General features: G+C 35.9%; 2 protein-coding genes across 8 annotated transcripts; one reads left to right on the top strand and one right to left on the bottom strand.

Moving 5' to 3' along the window:
- Window positions 1-444: 444 nt before the first annotated feature.
- LOC111784421 (fimbrin-3) lies at window positions 445-5,412 on the top strand. The gene is made up of 15 exons (XM_023665136.2): window positions 445-855; window positions 1,103-1,222; window positions 1,333-1,503; window positions 1,590-1,828; window positions 1,908-2,079; window positions 2,156-2,194; window positions 2,302-2,370; window positions 2,446-2,562; window positions 2,869-3,080; window positions 3,624-3,779; window positions 3,870-4,069; window positions 4,209-4,366; window positions 4,454-4,550; window positions 4,635-4,726; window positions 4,828-5,412. Exons 2-15 carry the CDS (start codon window positions 1,136-1,138, stop codon window positions 5,080-5,082), a joined length of 2,064 nt encoding a protein of 687 aa, XP_023520904.2. The 5' UTR covers window positions 445-855; window positions 1,103-1,135; the 3' UTR covers window positions 5,083-5,412.
- Window positions 5,413-16,139: 10,727 nt separating this feature from the next.
- On the bottom strand, window positions 16,140-21,563 carry LOC111784426 (serine/arginine-rich splicing factor RS41). 7 transcript variants are annotated; one of them, XM_087126487.1, is made up of 7 exons: window positions 21,266-21,563; window positions 20,526-21,121; window positions 18,816-18,923; window positions 17,652-17,764; window positions 17,283-17,530; window positions 16,510-17,106; window positions 16,140-16,435 (listed from the first exon to the last, which is right to left on the bottom strand). In XM_087126487.1, the coding sequence occupies exons 2-7, from the start codon at window positions 20,608-20,610 to the stop codon at window positions 16,411-16,413; spliced, it is 1,176 nt and encodes a 391-aa protein (XP_086982613.1). In that variant the 5' UTR covers window positions 20,611-21,121; window positions 21,266-21,563; the 3' UTR covers window positions 16,140-16,410. The 7 variants fall into 7 exon arrangements, with proteins under 7 accessions (XP_086982613.1, XP_023520908.2, XP_023520910.2 ...); XM_023665140.2 differs by lacking the exon at window positions 20,526-21,121 and having other exon boundaries at window positions 21,266-21,562; XM_023665142.2 differs by lacking the exons at window positions 20,526-21,121; window positions 21,266-21,563 and adding an exon at window positions 17,922-18,539.
- Window positions 21,564-22,703: the final 1,140 nt, after the last annotated feature.

Here is a 22,703-nt window from a genome sequence, read left to right as displayed (position 1 = left end):
CTTTTTTATTATTCTTTTTCTCTCCTTTTGTTGACAATTTTATTTTTATAATTAATTTTTTTTAAAAAAATATTGTGAGAAAAATTTTAAAAATAATTTTAATGATCGATGACTTAATGTAACTTAAATGATTGAGACATATATCATGGGTTCGGGTTTGTTACTATTAAACAAAAAAAAATATTGATAATATTGAAAATAAAAAAGAATTAAAAAAAAATTCCTTATATCATATATATTCCATTTGGAGTAATTTGTGACAAAAATAAAATAAAATAAAATCAAAGAAGGATCTTAATCACATGGGAGAGAGAGAGAGAGAGAGGGAGAGAGAGGATGATGATTTGGAAATGGTTACCAAAATTAATGAGAAAGAAGGTGAAATGATTGAGGCTAATTTGGGAGAAATCAGTTAGTTTAGGGTTTGAGGGGAATGAGATTGAAGGGGAGGAAGAGAATGGTGACCAATTTTTGGAATGGGGAAGAACAGAACGAACAGGTGTAACCCAAATTTGGTGAGGTGTATAACAGAAACAGCGAGTTTCCAAACATACCCTATTCTGTTCTCTCTATTACCCATCAGGAACCGCCAAAAATTCATCTCATTTTTGGTCGCCCATTCCTGTCCTTCGCCTTCTGGGGGGCTCACATTTCACTGCCTCAATTCGTTTTCCTTCACATACTTTGCCCCTTTTCCGCACCCCCCAACAAGCTTATTCATCCCTTCTCTCTCCCTCTCTCTTTCTATCCCTCTCTGTTCTGTTCTGTTCTCTTCTGTTCTGTTCTCGTTGAATCTTTTCCTTCATAGTCAAAGAGTGTTCTCCCTTTTTCACCGCTGATTTTGGTCTGCCATCGGTACGTTTTTCTGGGTTTCCTTCCGTTTTCTGTTTTCTTGTTCCCTTCGATTGGTGGAGTTGTTAATGATTCGAATGTGATAGTTACGTATTCTGTTCGTTCTTTTATGCGACAAAACTGTTGAGTTTTTGTATTCTCGTTAATGGGTTTCTTTCTTTTCCGGTTCCTATTATCCAGGAATTGTGTCTCTCTGTAATGGGTTTGATTTCTTTTTCTGTTTTTCTTCTCGACAAATTCTGTTTTGCAGGATCGTTAATCTCCGCATTTAAGATCTGTGGAGATGTCTGGCTTTGAAGGCGTTTTAGTTTCTGACCAATGGCTTCATAGCCAGCTCACTCAAGTGGAGCTTCGAAGCCTCAAATCCAGAGTAAATATTCGAGAATCATCCCACTCATCAACCTTCTTTGGTTTTCGATCAATTTCATTTGAAAATATTCCTCTGTTGTTCAATTTTTTTTTTTTTTTTTTTTTTTTTAGTTCGTATCGGCCAAAAATCAGAATGGCAAAGTGACGACCGGAGATTTGCCAAATATAATGATGAAATTGAAGGCGTTTAAGGAAAGACATAGCGAAGAGGAGATCAGGGAAATCTTGATCGAGTCAGATCCTGAATTGTGCAATGAGATTGATTTTGAATCCTTTCTCAGGGCAAGTCTTATTCCAAATTCTGTTGATTTTGAATGAATCTAAGAGTTTATATGCAAACTTGTATGTTGATTGTGTGAAATGTGCAGGCATATTTAAATGTTCATGGCCGATCAGCAGAGAAAGTGGGTGTCGCAAATAACTCTTCATCATTTCTCAAGGCCAGCACAACCACCCTTCGCCATACGATCAGTGAATCAGAGAAAACACTCTATGTGGCTCACATAAATAGCTATCTTCGAGACGATCCGTTTCTAAAGAATTATCTCCCATTAGATCCATACTCAGATGATTTGTTTAATCTTGCAACAGATGGAGTTCTTCTCTGGTATTTGTGTAGGAATTATTGTGCTCTGTTTTCTAACCTCAAAAAGAATCTGCACTGACGTATTTCCATGATCATGCAGTAAACTGATCAATGTTGCTGTACCTGGGACAATAGATGAACGAGCTATCAATACCAAAAGAGTTCTCAACCTATGGGAGAGGAATGAAAACCATACTCTTTGTCTCAACTCTGCCAAAGCAATCGGCTGTACCGTGGTTAATATTGGGACACAGGACTTGGTAGAAGGACGAGTATGTTACGTGCCTATTGCCTCTCTCTATTAGTGTTCTTGTGTATTATGATTGACTGAAAGTTCATCTTTTGCAGCCGCATCTGATCGTGGGATTGATTTCGCAAATTATAAAGGTTTCTTCATTACATTTGGAAAATTGTTTGAGTTTCTGGTTTTAGAAGGTGATCTAAATGATTCTAGTCTTGTTTTGTTGTTGATTCGATTTCTATGGAAACTTCAGATCCAACTATTGGCCGATCTTAACCTGAGGAAGACACCTCAACTCTTGGAACTGGTCCAGGAAAGCGGGGTAATGGGTTATAAATTTGTCGTTGAAATCTAATTATCGGTGATGTAGCTTAATCATCTAACATTTTGTTTCCAGGATATTGAGGAGCTTATTAATTTACCTCCAGAGAAGATTCTGTTAAAATGGATGAATTACCACCTTAAGAAAGCAGGATACAAGAAAACTGTTTCGAATTTCTCGTCTGACCTGAAGGTAATATGGCTGCTCGAATCATATCACTAATTCTGATATGCATTGCCAATCGGTGGGAGTAGTTTATACTTTGGTTTTGTTCGTGAACACGAACAACTTTTTAGAACTGTCTTGAATAGGAGCTGAGAGCTGGAACTGAAACAATGGAATTGTTTTCAGTTTTAACTATTTTCTTGCTTACTAATTCATTTTTATATTTCTCCGTATATTTTCAAGTTTTTCCATGCTCTCCGTTCTTTAGCATATCTGGAATATTTGAACCCGGTACCTGCTAAACAGATAGTAACTTTTGATCATATCATGCAGGATGGAGAGGCTTATGCTTACCTTCTAAATGTTCTTGCTCCTGAATTTTGTAATCCATCCACATTGGCTACCAAGGATCCTTATGAAAGGGCAAAACTTGTACTCGATCATGCAGAACGAATGGATTGCAAAAGATATTTGACTCCAAAGGATATTGTCGAGGGTTCATCGACTTTGAATCTTGCTTTTGTGGCACAAATATTTCAGCAACGGTAAACTCGTAGAAGTATTTTTTATCTTGCTTTCAATTTTTGCTTGCTGTCTGGATGTTCTCTGATCCTGACCTGTATAGATGTTGACATAATGGAGGAAAATATGGTGATTACTGTTGCTTTACCGTATGAATTGTTTCGTATTTATTTTTAGTTCGATTATCTGGAATACCACGTGTAGTTTTAAAGTATGCACTGGACATAGACACGAGATAAACTTGTTAGGTGCTTGCTTGCGTTAGGCAACTGCTCGCCCGCCTCATTTTGCAAGCGAGGTATCGGTCTGCACCGTTTCTTTAAGGATAATTTCGGTTGCATGCTAATGAGCAAAGTCGGTCAGGAGGTCTCGAACACTTTATTTATCATTCCTTTATTTTCAATGTCTGCTTCGTTACATTAAATCTTAACATATTGTGAGCTCCACCTCAACAATTCTTATGCTTCTTTTGCACCTTGGCTCTCAGTTCTATTACACCTTAGATAACATTCCCATGTCTATTTTATGCCAATTTCATAGAAAGGCTTGTCGGTTTTGTCGTGCAGGAGCGGTTTTGCAGTAGATGGGAAAAAGGTAGCATATGCAGAAATGATGGCAGATGATGTGCTAACTTCTAGAGAAGAAAGATGCTTCCGGTTGTGGATTAATAGTCTGGGAATCGTTACTTACGTTAATAACGTATTCGAGGACGTCAGGAATGGGTAAGTAATGCCATGAATTAAACCAGCAGTTGAGAGTTCCATTTTCTGTAGGAGCTCGGGTTAATTATATGATTTTATAATCTGATGCAGATGGCTACTTCTAGAAGTGCTTGACAAAGTTTCTCCAGGGTCAGTTAACTGGAAGCATTCATCAAAACCTCCAATCAAGATGCCTTTTAAGAAAGTTGAAAATTGCAACCAAGTTGTACGGATTGGGAAGCAGTTGAAATTTTCATTGGTTAATGTTGCTGGAAATGATATTGTACAAGGAAACAAGAAGCTCATCCTTGGTATGATTGAATCTTTGATTTCAACTTTCAACTTCTTCCATTTGGATATGTTTTTTTATGTTCATAAAATGTATGGTTGTGTCTCGAGTGTCGTCCTTGGTAGTACTTGAGGCCTAATATTTTCTCGTGCCGGGTTCAGCTTTCCTATGGCAGTTAATGAGGTACAATATTCTTCAACTTTTGAAGAATCTAAGATCTTACTCTCAAGGAAAAGAGATGACAGATAGTGTCATCCTGAAATGGGCAAACAGCAAAGTGAAGGGCACTGGGAGAGCTTCTCAGATCGAGAGTTTTCGGGTACGAACGAACAAACAAACAAACAAAAGCACGTCATAATACTTTTACTGCTGCAATACAATATTGTGATTTGGTAATTTTGTTCAGGATAAGAGTTTGACAAATGGAATATTCTTTCTTGAACTTCTGAGTGCTGTAGAGCCTAGAGTGGTGAATTGGAACCTTGTTACCAACGGGGAGAATGGTACATTGAATAAATCTACTTGTAATATGTTTTTCAAGTTGAACTTTCCTTCACACTTTGGTTTTTTTTTTTTGTCTGGAACAGACGACGAGAAGAGGTTAAATGCTACGTACATTATCAGCGTTGCACGAAAACTGGGTTGTTCCATTTTCTTGTTACCTGAAGACATAATAGAGGTAAGATCCAAGCTTTGATGGAGTATGCTTTAGTTCTCTGCAGATTCTATGTAAGTTTGTACCCAAAATGATTAAGGCTATTTGTGGTTATGGTGTGGCAGGTGAATCCAAAAATGATACTCACTTTAACTGCTAGCATTATGTACTGGAGCCTTCAACAGCCTGTTGAAGAAGTGGACATCTCTCGTTCTCCTGCCACAGCGAGTACTATCACGGATATGTCGACTACCTCATCCATCAATGGTGAGGATGAGAGCTCCTCACTCTGCAGCGAAGTTTTGAACTTGAGTTTAGATGATACTGCCTCGGATACGACAGTCTCGTCGGTGGTCGAGAACGAAGGGGATCTCATGTGAGGCTGCTACCTCTGAGACCAGTCTCCACCATTATGTTGTGAATGATGGTATAAGAATACAGTGAGAGTTGAATATAAAGAAGGTGAATTTGGTGGTGTGTTGAAAGTGTGTGTGGTTGTTACAATGTTTGTTTGCTAAAATGGATGGCCAGCAAAAGGCACAACACAAGCTTCAAACACTCCTCTAGTACTGAAGAAGGAATCAAATGTAAAGAGAAGAAAAGGAATGAAAGAGGTGGAGGGGATGGGAATCTAATAATGGGCTCAATCTCAAATTTTACTCAAATACTTTTTATTTATTTATTTATTTATTTATTTATTTATTTATTTATTTATTTATTATTATTATTATTATTATTATTATTATTATTATTCATTTAAGATAAATAAGTTTATGTAAGATGATGTAGTTTTTCCTCTCAAACTGTGAATCTGTATGTGGAAAGTCTACCAAAGAAAATATCATTTATGAGCATTTAATTTAATTAGATTTAAGGAATCCCATCTCTCTCTTACATTATAAGTTAGATTGAATTAGATGTCATAAGTTAAGTCGTAACTTGTATGTTCCTCTCGAGCTAGTTAGAATATGGAGCCTCGTTCTTCAAGTTCGAGAATCAGCACTTAAGTAAACTACTCTTCTTCTACTCTGCCTATATGGAAACTACTCTTCTACTCTCCGTGTGTGTAAAGAATTTCATTTTGTAAAATTATGCTTCTAGCTCTTTATGTGGTCAAGTTCTTAAAATGATGATTGGATATATCTTGTGAAATATTAATCTTCTAAATTTAAGTATTTATAAAGAGATTAAATATATCATAGTCCACTTTTATACAAATTCTTTGCCTAAGATATAGAATAACCCAAAAATTAAAAAAAAAAAAAAACAAATTGATATGAACCAAGACATTAATCATACAATATGCTTCAATAAAGATGTGAAGAAAATATTGTTGAAATTATCAAAAGATATTTCAATTCATGCCAAATTGAGGATGAATGAAGTTTCATGTTATAAATTTTGGGTGGGTTACAATTTAAAGTTATTGTATTTCATTAATGTATTTTAAGACTTTTTAGTTACTTTAGTTACAATTACATAATGGTTAATTATGACCGTATGAATGTTAGTTTCATTTTGAAAGCCATGTATGTTATATTTGTAGGAAGACTTGGAAAATAGAGTAAAAGAAACATTTGTGCTTTTCTTTAGCGAATGACTAAGTTACTTTGCAATTTTATGTAGTTTAGGTTGCATGTAGAATCATTCAAGCTTGACGTGATCAATCTTGCTTGTGGAGTGATTCGAATCTCAATCAAGTGTTTTTGCCTTGAGATATTTGATTAATAAGAATCATTCAAGCTAGACATGATCGATCTTGCTTGTGGAGTGATTCGAATCTCAAACAATGTTCTTGCCTTGAGATATTCGATCAACAAAGTAATCCAAATCTTATTCTCCTTGTATTGATTCCTTATCTTATCACAAATTGTCTCACATTACCTAAGTTGAGAAGTGAGGAGTTGCCTCCACGGTCAGAGGGAGGTCCCTCACTTCATTTTATCATCCCATTTGATCGAGCGAGTCGAGAATACACTTTCTGACAGCTCAAGATGAGTATTTTGGCTGATCTGGCTTGGGTCTGATACATTCAGACCATTTTCTCCCAGTTTCAATTTTTCGGAAGCATTTAAGGTTAATATGACTCCTTTTTTAGCTACTTTAAATTTTTTGTCATAACTAGGGTTAACTAGTTTAAATTATTAGGAGTAAGTCTAAATATTTTATGTAAAATTAGCAAGTTTAAATTATTTTATGCAAAACTAGGTGAGTCAATTCCGATAGTAGAATTTTAATTTATGATTGTTGGACTCTTTAAGCGTAATTAAATTTTAGAAAGCAACGTTAAGCTCAAGGAGTCGTAGTAGCTTCTGCATAAGTCAACCAAGTAAGTGGCTTTACTATCGGCTTGGTCGGAAGATTTGACTTAGGTACGACGATGTTGTGAAAAGGAATAGTAAAAGAGATATGAAAAGATAAAATAGATGAAATAGATGTAAGCTGCGGTGCTCTATTACTAATTTATCACTCAATGCTTAAAGGGTTACATAATTACAGTATTTATAGGCTTATATACTAGACTAGAAATAGTAAATTATGGAAATATAGATAAATTCAAATCTACTAACAATCTCCTAAAATCTCCTAAAGCATATCTTCATTTCCAATACTTTTAATCATATCTCAACACTCCCCCTTGATTCAAAGTTGCAAATGCCAAGTAATGGTCTGAAGTAGCAAAACTTTTCTTTTGACAAAGCCTTAGTAAGTATGTCTGCTAACTGTTCATCGGTGTTACAATATTCCAAGACAATTTCTTCGTCTGCAACAAGATCACGAATATAGTGATGTCGAAGTTCAATATGTTTTGTTCTACTATGAAACGCTGGGTTCTTTGTCATAGAAATAGTTGCTTTATTATCACAAAATATCTTTGTTGCCCCTTTTTGCTCTTGTTGAAAATCAGCTAACATTCTTCTTAGCCAAATGGCTTAACACGCTGCTGAAGTTGTTGCAACATATTCTGCTTCTGACGTTGACAACGCCACTGTTGCTTGCTTCTTTGAGCTCCAAGTGATGTCGAAGTTTCTTCGTCTGCAACAAGATCACGAATATAGTGATGTCGAAGTTCAATATGTTTTGTTCTACTATGAAACGCTGGGTTCTTTGTCACAGAAATAGTTGCTTTATTATCACAAAATATGTTTGTTGCCCCTTTTTGCTCTTGTTGAAAATCAGCTAACATTCTTCTTAGCCAAATGGCTTAACACGCTGCTGAAGTTGTTGCAACATATTCTGCTTCTGACGTTGACAACGCCACTGTTGCTTGCTTCTTTGAGCTCCAAGTGATTACTCCTGACCCTAAAGTGAAAACATTGGCTGAAATGCTTCGTCTATCATCTAATGATCCTGCCCAATCACTATCAATGAATCCATATAGTTTGAAATTAGAAGATTTAGAATATCAAATTTCCATACTCAATAGTTCCGACAATGTAACGTCAGACTCTTTTTGCTGCTCCATAATAAACCTTTGAAGGATGTTGCATAAACCTAGAAATAATACCAACAGGAAATGCAATGTCGGGTCGTGTGTGGGTTAAGTAAATTAGCCCGCCAACCAAGCTCCTGAACCTTCTAACATCTGTCATTTATGCTCCATCCTCATGTTGTAATTTCTCATTAATATTTATAAGTGTAGCGGCAGGCTTACAATTAAGCATACCAAATTTACTCATAATATCTTTGGCATATTTTCTGTGTGAAATTAAAGATTCTATCTTCAACTTGATATACTTTAAGACCAAGAAAATAATGTAATAGACCCATATCTGATATCTCAAATTCACTCATCATTTGAGACATAAATTTAACCAAAAGAGAGTTAGAAGAGCTAGTGTAAATGATATCGTCAACATAGAGGCAAATAATGATTAAATCACTTTTACCTTCCTTCTTCACATATAAAGTAGGCTCATTCTCACTTCTCATGTATCCTTTCTTTTGAAAGTACCCATCAATCTTGCTTACCAAGCTCGAGGGGCCTGCTTTAATCCGTATAATGCCTTTCTCAACTTGTATACCTTTGTTTCTTTGTCCTTCTTTATGAATCCCTCTGGTTGTGTTACATAGACCTCTTCTTGTAAATCTCCATTAAGAAATACTGACTTAACATCAAACTGATAAACCGGCCACCGGAATTCTGCTGCTAATGCTAGAATAGTTCTTACAGTTTCAAAACGAGCTACTTGAGAAAAAGTTTCTTCAAAATCTATACCTTGTTGTTGTGCATACCCTTTTGCTACAAGACGGGCCTTATGCTTTTGTATGCTTCCATCTGGCGCAAATTTTGTCCTGAAGACCCATTTCAAATTGATTGTATTTTTTTCATTTGGTAAGTCAACCATCTCCCATGTTCCATTTTTCTAAATGGACTGCATCTCTTCTACCCTAGCTTTCTTCCACTCTTCTTTTTCAGCTGCTTCTTTATAACTCATAGGATCTGAAACAGTAAGACCAAATTGACATGATGCATATATGTCAGCTAAAGATTTATACTTCTTTGGAGGTGTCTCATCCGAAAGTTCTTCAAGAGAAGAATCGCTATTTAGTGATGTTGAAGATGATGAATTTGACACATTTTGTGTTGCAGTGGAGAGACTAGGAGATGCACTGGAGTTGACCCTTGTCTCTTCATTTGGAGGAACTTCAACTGTAATCTTTTGCTGCTCTTGTTCTTTACTCCAATCTCAACTCATGTTTTCATTAAATATTACATCTCTTCTAACTAAAATCTTTTCACGAAGGGGGTTGTATAATTTATATGTCTTTGATTGAGTACAATAGCCAATGAAAATGCATTTTTCAGATTTTTCATCAAGCTTTTGACGAGTTTGAGAATGTTTCAAAGTATAAACAACACAACCAAAGATTCGTAAATGACTTACAAATGGTTTCCTTCCATGTCATGTTTCATAAGGAGTTCGATTCATAACCGCCTTTGTTGGTGAGAGGTTTAATAGATAAACAAATGTTGCTACGGCTTATGCCCAAAATTGGTTTTGAAGTCTCCTTGCTTGTAACATATTTCTTGCCATCTCCACAATATTTCGATTTTTTTGTTCAGCAATTCCATTTTGTTCTAGAGTGTAGGGAGCTGTTAACTCCCTTTGGATGCCCTCTTCTTCACATACCGATTGAACTCTTTAGATATGAACTCGCCACCTCTGTCTGTGCGAAGAACTTTAATGTGACAGCCACTTTGGTTCTCCACCATAGCTTTAAAAATTTGGAACTTCTGAAAAGTTTCTGACTTATATTGTATAGTCATCAATGAATAGTAACAAGTATATACTCCCACCCAAGGACTTCGTTTGCATTGGCCCACATAAATTAGCATGAATTAGTTCTAGACAATGTGAAGCTCTTTTAGCTCTTCCAACAGGAAATGACTTCCTAGTCTGCTTGCCATAAATACAGCATTCACATAAATTAGTTGAATTAATTCTTGGTAATCCGAAAACCATACATTTCTCCCTGAGTATTTTCAGGCCCTTCAAGATGTCCATATCTGAGATGTCATAATGTTGAGTCATCTTTTGTGCTAGCAGTAAGAGCAAAATCCTGTATGTTAGAAACATCAAGTGGAAACATCTCATTTGAAGTCATGACAATTGGAATTTCATGGCCTGATTTCTTATGTGTAACGACACGTGTTATCATCAAATAGAACGGAATGTTCTCTGGTCATCAATTGTTCAACACTCAATAAATTGTACCTTAAATCAAGTATAAATTGAACATTATCTAATTGTTTTATCTTACCATGACTGGTTTCGACTTTCACTGTATCTTTTCCCTCAACTTGCATCTCTTTTGTGTTTCCAAATTGCACTTTAATTTTTTTGCGTCTCATCAAGCTCTTTGAATAAGGATTTGGTGTCTCTCATATGGTTCGAGTATCCGCTATCAACAAACCATAAGTCACCTTTTTTTGGATTAGTATCCATGCACGCCATAAACAACTTTTCTTCTTCTTCATTCTCTGCTGCAAAATTCATTCGTTGATTTTACCGACAATCAGATTTGGTGTGCCCATACCTTCTGCAATGGTAACATTGTATGATATTCCTTTGTTCATTGAATTGTCTCTGTCCATCATTTCTCCATCTACCCCTGTTACCGCGACAACCATGGAAGTTGCGAAATCCTCCTCTTCCACGACTTCTAACTGTACCTGCTAAATGAATATTTTCTCTTTCGTTGTTTTTGTTGTTGGTTGTCTCCTTCACTTGTAGTGCCTTTTCTTCGTTCCTTTCTGATAATCTATTGATTCTTGCCTCATGAGCCTGAAGCGAGCCCATCAGTTCATCAACGGAGAGTATGGATAGATCCTTGGCTTCTTCTATGGCAGCCACCACATGGTCAGACTTTGGAGTCAAGATTCTCAACACCTTTGCAACAATTGTTTCGTCTGAGATTTTCTCTCCATAGGTACGCATCTGACTGACTATTGCCATTGCTCTTGACAAAAAATCAGCAATTGATTCGCCATTCGTCATTAGTAGAGTTTCAAATCACGTCTTAGAGATTGCAATTTCACTGTCATGACCTTTGAATCTCCCAGAAACTCCTTCGGTAGAATTGACCATGTCTGCTTTGATGTGGTTGCTGCTGCAATTCGAGAAAAGATAGTCTCGTGAACTGCTTGCTGAATAGTGAATAGAGTCTTGACATCGTTTTTCTTGGTTTCTCTTAGTCTCTCCTTTTCTTCTATTGTGGGTTCTAATAGATCAACAAACTCGTGCTCCACCAAGTCCCATAGCTCCTGCGATCTGAGCAAGGTCTTCATCTTGATGCTCCACCACTCATATTTCTCACCATTAAAGATTGGTAACAACGGAGCAGAGGAAGAAAAACTAGCTACTGCCATTTTTGTTTTGTGAAAGAAAATAATCACTCACCCTCGTGTCGAAGAAACTTGGCTCTGATACCAAATTTGTTGGGAAAAGGGATAGTAAAAGAGATATGAAAAGATAAAATAGATGAAATAGATGTAAGTTGCGTTATTTATTATTAATTTCTAGTTCAATGCTTAAAGGGATACCTAATTCGAGTAGGCTTATACACTATACTAGAAATAGTAAATTATGGAAATCTATATAAATTCAAATCTACTGACAATCCCCTAAATCATATCTTTATTTTGAATACTTTGAATCATATCTCAACAGACGACACGTGCTCAGTGTCCCGTCATTTATGTTTTATGTTATATGATGATGTAATGATGTTGTATGATGGTATGATGATGTTATATGATGATGTGATGATATTATATGATGATGTGATGATGTTATATGATGATATGACAATTTTATATGATGATGTAATGATGTTATATGATTATGTGATGATGTATATGATAAAATGAGATGATGACATGATGATGCATGATAACATAACAATGTAAGATGTATGATGATGAGATAACTTAATATGATGCTATTCCATTTTAAGATGATGTTCATGTATTAGATGCCATGATGCATTATGACAATGATTTTTCTAAGACACAACTCTAGATAATATTAATGATGATGATGATGATGATCATATGAAGGCCAATGCATGCATGTTACTTAGAGTAATATGTGAACGGGTATATGATTGTGTCATAAAGATGATTTAAAGATGAAAACTATTGGGACCTCATGCATTTTGTGTATGCATATACAACGGGTTATTTCACCATTTATGATGATGAGTACGGACGCGTATACTATGATAATGATCAATATCATGACTCGCATGGTACTTAGGGGTCTGTTATCCTCCGGACTTCTCTACGAACAGCTAGCTCGACTATGATGAGTCTAGGGGCGAATCGTCTGGAGATCCACACTCGCACGTGTGGGTCATGTGTAGGGAAATACTACACATTCAATTTTGTCCGGACTGAAGGTCACCCCTATGACGGTTTTAACAATAGATCCCTAATCATGAGTTGCATGTGTTTACATTCCTTGACCTCAATAGTGGGGTCACTACGTCAGTATTTCTTAAATACTTAGGATGTGTGTTACTTCTATTTCAGGTAAAGGCAAGACACTGATGACCGCATCACAAGTCAAGACCAAGGCACATGTATAGGATAGTGGTATTTTATTTCTTAGACTTTAGGTTAGGATAGAGTGTTTTTACTTTTATTGTTTATTTATTTCATTTTATTTCGTTAGGTTGTTTTAAAGATTTTTTCGAACACGTAAGTCCATGACAGTGTTGTATGATGAAGTTTTAAATGTTTAATTCTGCATTAGAGCATAGGTTATGATGACGATAACGAGTTTAGGTTAGTAGAAATATAGGGTCGCTACAATTGGTATCAAAGTTCTAGGTTATAGATTATATAGACTAGGCTATGAGATAGGCTTGACATGTTCCATGGTCCCACCGTCGATGTCTTATTACCGTCAGGTATGTCATGCATAAGATTGCGCATGTTATGATTACTTGCCATGGTTAAATGTAGCTTATGATTGAATTTAATAGCTTTGATTTTATTATTGCTGAAGAATGATGTTGGACCTATTTATATGTTTGTGAAAATATAATACTGGTCAAATTGTATTTTTATGATGATATGTAATATAATGTGAATTACGATAGCGAGTAGTAGACTTAAGGAAAGCTATGTGTTGATTTTAGAAACATGTCACCTAGAGGATGCAAAAAAGGATGATGAGGAAGGGAACGATGAAAGTTGAAATTAAGCTTAAGTATGGAAGGTTTTCCAACCTTACTCCCTACATGAATATTGATTTCAATGAAGCGTCAGAGCCACAAACTTTCTAAATGAATTTTGTTGCTCATGAAATTTTTAGAGAAGATTCAATATGACATGATAAGGTTAGGTATTATATTTGGTGACAATTAGATTATGATAAGAGGCTAAACCAAAGGTGTCTGTAAAATGACTAAAATAATGAGGAACCTTATGTCATGGTTTAAACTGATTATACAAAGTTACAAGACCATTTGAATATGATGAGAAGTTAAACCAAGATTTGGGTGGTAAATGAACAAAATATGTCTATGAGAATTTTAAGATAATTTCAAGACCTTAAAAGACTCAAAATACTACGAAAATCTATACGAGACTCATATATGATATTAAGAGTAAGTATGAGGGTAAGTATGAAAGATCTTAAGGAGATTAGGACAACTTTGTGATATTAACCAAGAGAAAACGTACGTATCTACCCATCAAGACACACGTAACAAGATGCTTTTAATAGTTGATCATGTGGGCAAAACTTCAGCCCAAAATTTTCTTGGAATAGTCTTTGTGTGCCTTTGCAATACAGTTTCCTCATAAGTAGTGCGCAAGTTTCCTCAAAAGCACGAACAAGCTAGTGGGTCAAGCGAGCAGACAATCCAATATTTGGGTCGTCATTAGAACGATGTCAAGATTAAGTGGGGGAGAATATCACAATCTATGATACGATTGTGACTCCGAGAAAATCATCAAAGATGATGTCTAGGTTAAGTGGGGGAGAGTTTTACAACCTCACTGAGAGAAACTAGGTTGTGACCCCCCATATGCAATATAGACAAGGGCAACCCTCAAGTGGTGCCCTTGCAGCCACATGAGGGCCAAAATTGAAAAATGTCATGATGCGATCAAGGAGAACGGTGCATCATCCAACACATTAAGAGTGTGCTTTTAAATTAAGTCGAGGCATACACAAGGTTCGAAAGAACGAGAGGACATGAGTGTCGAAGACAAGCTCAAAGAGGGCTGGGTAGGACCCAGGCCATAACCTTAGAAGTCAGAGTTTCAATATGCAGCTCTAAATTTAACTCCATCTATATGAAAGATGAAAGCTCGCCAAATTTGGTGTCAATTAGATACTCGACGGACTATGCACGTGGTCATATGTCCACTTGTCAAAATGATGTCTACTTGAGAAGGATTGAAATTTTTTCAAAATGTACTATAGAGGAAGGTGCCAACTCTCCACCACCTTTGACCTGTGGCTTAAGCGAGCTATCCTATGCCACGTATGTGTGTCTTGACGTGGGTGAGCATCGCAGGATAAGCGTCTCGAGCGTCTTCCTTTGAAACGGGTCTTTCAAGAACAGTGCCAAATGCCATGAGCGTGTCAGTATTGTGCCCTAGCCCATGTGTCGGAGTTTGGATTATACACCCATTTCTGAAACAAATGTTGTAAATGATCTAGTATGGAAAAACAGATGTAAATAATCTAGTATGGAAAAACAGATGTAAATAATCTAGTATGGAAAAACAGATGTAAATGATCTAGTATGGACATAGGAGAGTCTAATGCCTAATGAGCACCCGAGTGGATGGATGTTTGGGATGTCTTGATGAGATGGTCGACACATGAGCTAGTTTTCAAGCAGATGTGTCCGAAAAAGCCAAGATGGTCGATCTGTCTCGAGACATGGGATGGTATCACGATAAACGGGTTGTTGAGAACCGAGATGAGATAATGAGGTGCAACGTTGTATTGGGAGACCTTGGCTCGAAGTCGAGCCGAATGACTTGTCTTAGTGTAGAGGCAAGTCATTTGTATTGCAAACGATTGAACATGCACATGCAGGCAATGTGTGTGTACAAGTTTAGATTTTGCACAAGTAATGTCGATTGACAAAAACAAACCTCACTTAAGGTTTGACGAAGCCACAAAGTCGAGCAAAAAATGTGAATGGGGTTTGAATACCCCTTAAACCTTAGTGAGTGTGACAAGATTACGAGATTGACAAAAACAAACCTCACTTAAGGTTTGACGAAGCCACAAAGTCGAGCGAAAAATGTGAATGGGGTTTGAATACCCCTTAAAACTTAGTGAGTGTGACAAGATTACGAAAATGTGAATGGGGTTTGAATACCCCTTAAAACTTAGTGAGTGTGACAAGATTACGACGCCGCAAGATTGAGGAAGTATGACCGTAACAGTGAAGCACACAAGTTAATAACCAAATCCTACTAAAACTAATAGTCGATGAACCCTTTAAAAACTACTTGATGAAACTTTTCTAGAAATTTAGGAACCGAACAAGACTGTAGGAACCACAAGTGTACTTTACATCAAATTTAAAAAAAAAAAACTAATGAAATTGATATAAATCCCTAGTCCTAATGATTAAGTATTGATAATACCAGAATTAAAATTCAACATTTAAAAGTATTATATTAAAATGTGGCATGATTAATGTTTATTTGATGAGGCAGCAGCTAAGTGTTTCAAAGATGGATGTTATGCAACATTGTAAGAAATTTCTAAATCAATCTTTATAAAATATACAATCAAACACTGCATTTAAATATGAAAATTAATTTTAAAACTTGCTTTTTAAGCTGCTAAAAGCACTTTCCACCCTTCTAAAAAGTCATTCCAATTCTGCTAAAAGTACATGTTCACAACAATTCATCAAAAGTCATTCCAAACTCCCTCTTATAATCGAGATCAACACCAAACAGTTTCACTTTTATAAAACTAGGTAAGCAACAAGGAACAAAGATGAAATACTTGTCAAAATATGGACAAGGGTGCTACTTATTTCGACTGTTGTATTAAATCCAGAAACAGAATAGCCATTTAATCACTAAAATTGAAGCATGAGTGTACTTGGAAATCACAAAACAATATCCTCACAGTAACCTCTGAGACTGATTTACAACTAAACATACTCTGAAGCAGATTGAGATCAACATCATTTCTCATTTTGTTAATCCTTCATCATTCCTCAGCTCGAGGGGAACGGCTGCAACAACATAAAACATGAACGCATAAGAAGAAAAATTTAGAAAGAGGATCAATGAGAAGAAGAAAACGAACCTGCTATATCCCCGATGCTTTGGGCTCTCAGTCCCACCAAAACTGGGGCTATCACCAGGTTCTCCTACTGTATTTAGCCGTTGGTCATGACCATTGTCAGGGTTTGATCTCTCTCTATCACGAGGACTATAGCTACTGCGACGTTCACCAGTGGGGCTCTCCCTCTCTCTCTCATAAGGACTGCAAATTCGGTTGGGGACTGGGTTTTCATTTGCTCCTTCCCTCTGATGAGGAGAACTGTGTCTAGGGGCCCTAACATGGTCAGTTGATCTCTCTGGCTCCCTCCTACTATAAGGACTAGGATTCGGGCTACGACGACGGCCATAATCAGGAGAACCCCTCTCCATGTCTCTCTGATAAGGACTTGGACTACGACGACTTCCATAATCAGGACTAGCCCTTTGTTTCTTATATGGACTGCGGCTAATACCATTGATGCCATAATCAGGGCTTCCTCGCTCTCTTCTAAAGGGACTTGGGGATCGCCGTTTTCTATCAGGAGACCTATCACATTTCCTATCTGGACTATATCCACTTCTTTTCTCATCATCATCTCGAACAGCATATTCCACCGAAATCACTCGATCTAACAATTTGCTGTACACAATAATAACGATAACTGAATATGTAATCAATGGCCTAGTTCAAGTGAAAATATAAATGTAACTTCCTTCAGATGGTCTGTGTAACAAAGGCAAAGGTGGATTGATTAATCAAACTTCAATACATGACCGTAGTACAAGTAAAATGCAAATCAGTGACGGAAAACTCACCTCATATTTGTAAGCTCCAATGCTCTAGTGGCATCGTCCTGCAATTCATACTGGACAAATGCAAAATTCCTTCGGATCCTTACGCTCAATATCTTACCATAAGGATCAAAGTGCCTCTCCAAATCCCTTGTCCTAGTATGATATGGGTCAAAGTTAATAACAAATAAAGTCTTCGAAGGCCTTGTATTAGTAGAGGATCTCCTTGAGCCTCCTCCACCTCCACCTGGTCTTCTAATGCCACGTTCTTGCTATAGAGCAAAAGAATTATGGAGCTAAATACAATTTAAAGGTATAGTAAATAAAATCAAATAAAAGCTCCCCAAAGGAATGAAAAGAAAATTGGAAGCATGCCATATCAATGTACATTACTTTGGTCCACTCAACACGTAGTCTGCGGCCTTTTCGGCCAAACTCTCTCCGATCAAGTGCACGGATAGCATCCTCAGCATCTCTCTCATCCTCCATGTAGATAAAAGCAAAACCTGTAAACCAATCAAACAACAAAAACTGAATGACCAGTTGTTGCATCTGTGAGACACCAACAGCAATAAAAATGAGAATATTCCCACCAAAGAATTTCTTAAAATGCAATATCATTTTTCTCAAACAAATATTCAAGAAACCACAAAAATATCTTACCATAAGAAAGAAATATTCGCAACCACCGTAAAATCTATAAACCTTGTGTCGTGTCCTAAGTGGTGCAAGGAGCAATAATCCAAAACAGGATGTCTCATGGTGGATCTACAAATAGAAAGTGCCTTCTCCATTATTCTGCAGCCTCAGTTGAGGTTGTTTATGTTTGAACCGTGAAACAGTGTATGAATTGAAGGCAGGCAAAAGTCATGAGGAATGGAAACTGGAAAGCAAAATGTCGGAGTAAAATGTAAGATGGTAGTGCCATTGAGGATCAGTATGAATCTTCTTGGAAACAAGAAGAGGAAGCTTGTCACAGGCGGAAAACTCAATTCTGAAGAGCGATCTTTATCCAAGAAGATTATGATGAATATGCAAAGAAAATCCTGCACCAAAGAAAATTCTGGCCAAGGAGGTTCAGGATTTAAAAAGTACGCTCTTCTTCTCTCAAAATGTCTTTTAGAATCCCCCACCGAAAAAGCTCAACAAATGTTGCCTTCTCTGATTCCATATGCTGGATGATGGCCATGCGTACTGCAAGGCACCAAATGCAATGCGAACAACTTCAATTTTGGGGGAATTTCCAACAGCTGAATTGCCTTCCCGAGGTTGAATCCACCACTTAGCGGATAGTAACTTTTGCAGTTCAGTATTTTGCATATATTTAAGACTAACAGAAACTTCACAAAGTGCAAGCACCTCGTATCAACATCAACCTTTCAACTTTTTTCTAATTGATATGCATTGACATGATACAAATTATACAATACCTTTAAAACAAATTCAGGAATCAAAACACAAACGTCTTCTTTTAAGTTTTTAATATGCATCTCATAAGTTTATTATAAGACAAAAGGAATCAAAACACAAACAGATATACCATCGCTATAAGCTCACCAGATTTCATATCTACTCTATCAACTTTGCCATATCTACTAAAAAGTCTTTCTAGATCAGGCTGTCGAGCATCATACTCAAAGTTTCCACAAAAAATTGGCTTCATACCTGAAGAAAAGTTGGAAAAATATTACAATTATTTAGCATATCTCTCTCATGATAAAAGGATAACAAAAAATCGCACAAATGCAACATCACAGTTCATGAAACCTAATGTCAGCACTTCAGCAAGGCAATTATTTGGAACTAATACTAAGAGTGAAGAACATATATAAAAATTCATAATAAGTATGCATTTACAGTTTGTAAATAAGCCTGTGTCCAATATTTTTTTCTCATAAAAACTAACTTTTGACAAGATAACATAAAAGATACTGTATTTTTAAATATATCATTACTTGTATAATATCATAAAAATACTATAGTATTTAATATCCTATCATCACTCTTTGTGAATGAAAAAATATATTGCTATAACAAAAGAAACATACAAATACAACAGCAGAGTTCAGAAATCTTATTTCACCACATCAACAAGAAAGTTATTTGAAACGTAAGGTAAAAGCGAAGAATATATTTAAAAATCCATAACGACTATGCAATTACCCTGCAAAAAAGTCAGGAAGTGTCTGTCTAATTGTTTTTCCTAAAAAAATTACTTTGTACAAAATAAAATACAAATTTATTTAATTTAAATATACTTTTATAAAAATAAGGTTAAATTATAAAAAATACCCTGAACTTCCCCTTGTTTAGAAATATATTCTTTCAAAATTGAAATTTACTTTTGACCTTTCATAAAGGTTTAAATACCACCCTTACAGCAGAAATTCTTTAGAATATTGTAAAAAAAAAAAAAAAAAAAAATTGATGTGAATATAACTTAAAATGTGGCAATAGCTAGAATTCTTGTGTGGATTAAGTTTGAAAGAACAATATTAAGACACGTGACTTTTCATTCAACATTCTAATGAAAGGGTAATTTTGAAACATTTATAACGAGGATAATTTTGCAATTTTTGAAATAATTGAGGTATTTTTTAAACGACGACAAAATTTAGGGGTAATATCGAATATGTTATCATTAGTTCTGTTATCATTAGTTCTTGTAAATTAAAGAATGTGTTGCTACAAACGGAAAGTCACATTTATATTTTGCAATTTGTGTAATTCCCTAAAAAATAAATAAAACAAATAAACTTCCAGTTTAAGGTTAACCAAGCCCAAAACTGAAAACCATCATTTCAGGATGGTCATCTAGATCAAAACAGTTTTAGCATTTGACGAAAAGGGGAGGAGAGGGTCAGACAAAAGGTTTTTTAAGTTCGACATGCAGCAAAATGTCGAACCTCTGAGTTCCTAATTTCTAGACCGCTATAAATACTTACTGGAGCCTAAGGCCTAAAGAAAAACACGAACAATGGAATATCACAAAATAGATGCACCATTAGATAGACAAACAGAATTATCTCATTAGTCATCACTACAGCAAACCAATTCTGGTACATAGCTTGTCACAACCATACAATGGAACTCATCATTCAACTATTAACTACCTAACAGTTAGCAGGAAAATATACAAGTTGACATTAGCATATTCAATTGTAATAAAAATGGGAAAAAAAAAATAAAAATACAAGGATAAATTTGACTATGGTGTGAAAAGGGTTTCTCCTTAAGAGGCTCGAGTCACGGGGCAGAAAGATGAGCCTGCATTTTTAGTGTTTATTGTGGGCAGTGTATGAATGTCTTTTTCATCATGAAGGGTGGTGAGCCTAGACCAGCAAGCAGGCATGTGCAAGGTGCTTTAACATTTAAGGGTTCTTATCTTCTACAAATGTGTCGTCTGGTCATTCCAGATCGATCCATAGAGGTTGGGTCTGATAAGTCAACTTCAGATTCTTCTATTTAGCATTTTCGAAGATGTGTCCTCCTCCCTCTCTTCTCTGATGTTGAAATGAATTCAAACAGAAAACTTAGGCTTTTTTTAAATCATTTTGGAAGCTTCTAAATGTGTTCGAATTCCTCAATCTCCTAGCATCCTCGGTCAACATTGCCACTCATCTTCAAGTTTTTTTTACCTTCAACAGCATTCACTGTTCGAATGCCTAATATCTCTTTCATCTACTCATGTTCCTTTCCTTCTTCCTCTCCTTCTTCGTTAGACCTTCAATATATTCCTAGGGCAGGGCACTTACATTCTACTTCTTTCTCCCATCCTGACTATACAATTCCAGCTCCATTTGTGCCTTATCTACTATTGAGGCTTATTGAGTTGAAAAGGGTAGCTCTTTGGGGGTATCATTCTGTATCACAGTAAAAACAATGCGTATTTTCTCAAACATATCCAACCACACAATTCATCAATTTGACAGTAGATGCAACTTAAGAGTAAACAAACAAGTTGAAGAGTCAGATAATCAAACAATCCTAAAATGTGAACTACTTACTAAGATCCTTAATGCACTTCAATTCCTAACGATTGGAGTTCCTGAAAACGTCGCTGCCGACTGGATCGTAACTGAAAGGGAACTAACGCACTAAGTTAATCACAGTGTATCTCGATCATCGCTGGAAGCACTTTCCGCCGCAGAACCGGGAAAGCAAAAGTTGGGCGTTGCAGATGAGGGAGTAGCCGGGACGGGTGGTCGGGTAGGTGGTGAAACGGCGGAGGTGGGTACTGTTGCAGATCTGAGAAGGGTCGCCGTCGCAGAAATAGTGAAAGAGCGTGGGTGGGGTAAAATAGGCGCTTTTACCCTAATTTTAATTTTTTTTTTTTTTTTTTTTTAATTATTTGAGATCATTTTAATTGCTTGGTCAAAGATTAGGAGAGAAAAAATCTCTTTTCCCAAAGTACCTCGGTTTAAAAATGCACACGTGTACAAATTTTAATAATATCTTTAAATTATTTAATGAATTGAAAAATATTTTCATAAGAAGTATCAGTTCTTTACTTCAAAGTAAAGTGATTTAAAAAATTTGATAATATCCCTGAACTCTAAAAGAAAAATAAAAATAAAAAACTACTTAAAGTAGTAGTGTATACATGGGAAAGCATGATTGTTGATATGGAAATCAACCGGGGAAAGTATGGAACGGATTACCTTGATGATCGAATTTCTCAAGGCAAGAACATTGTTTGAGATTCGAATCACTCCACAAGCAAGATCGATCATGTCTAGCTTGAATGATTCTTGTTGATCAAATATCTCAACACAAGAACACTTGTTTGAGATTCGAATCACTTCACAAGAAAGATTGATCATGTCGAGCTTGAATGATTCTACATGGAACCTAAACTACATAGAATTGCAAATAAGCTTAGTCATTGGCTAAAGAAGAGCACAAATGTTTCTTTTACTATATTTTTCAAGTTTACTTAAAAATACAACATACATGACTTTATATAGCCTCAAAATGAAACTATTAAATGCATTAGTTGTAACATTCGTACTTAATGGTCATAATTAACCATTACATCATACTTAATGGCCATAATTAACCATTATGTAATTGTAAGTAAATAAAAAGTCTTAAAATACATTAATGAAATACAATAACTCTAAATGGTAATCCACCCAAAATTTATAACATCAAACTTCATTCTTCTTCAATGTGGCATGAATTGAAATATCTTTTGATAATTTCAACAATATTTTCTTCACATCTTCATTGAAGCATATTGTATGATTGATGTCTCTTAGTTCATATCAATTGTTGTGTATGCTCGAGAGAATATATAGGAAGCATGTTGTTATGTATTTTGATGATATTTTAATTTATTTGAAGACTTTGCGAGCGTTGTAGTTTTTGCATGAAAAAAAAATTCACTTTCTTATTTCATACAGTAAGAGAAAGTTAAAGTCATTAGGATTTGCAACACCAAAA

The sequence above is a fragment of the Cucurbita pepo genome, chromosome 8 (genome assembly GCF_057944985.1).
Source record: "Cucurbita pepo subsp. pepo isolate OVF chromosome 8, ASM5794498v1, whole genome shotgun sequence".
Taxonomy (NCBI): domain Eukaryota; kingdom Viridiplantae; phylum Streptophyta; class Magnoliopsida; order Cucurbitales; family Cucurbitaceae; genus Cucurbita; species Cucurbita pepo.
The sequence above is the reverse complement of the archived record's forward strand: the minus strand, read 5'-3'. Positions and strand labels throughout refer to the sequence as shown.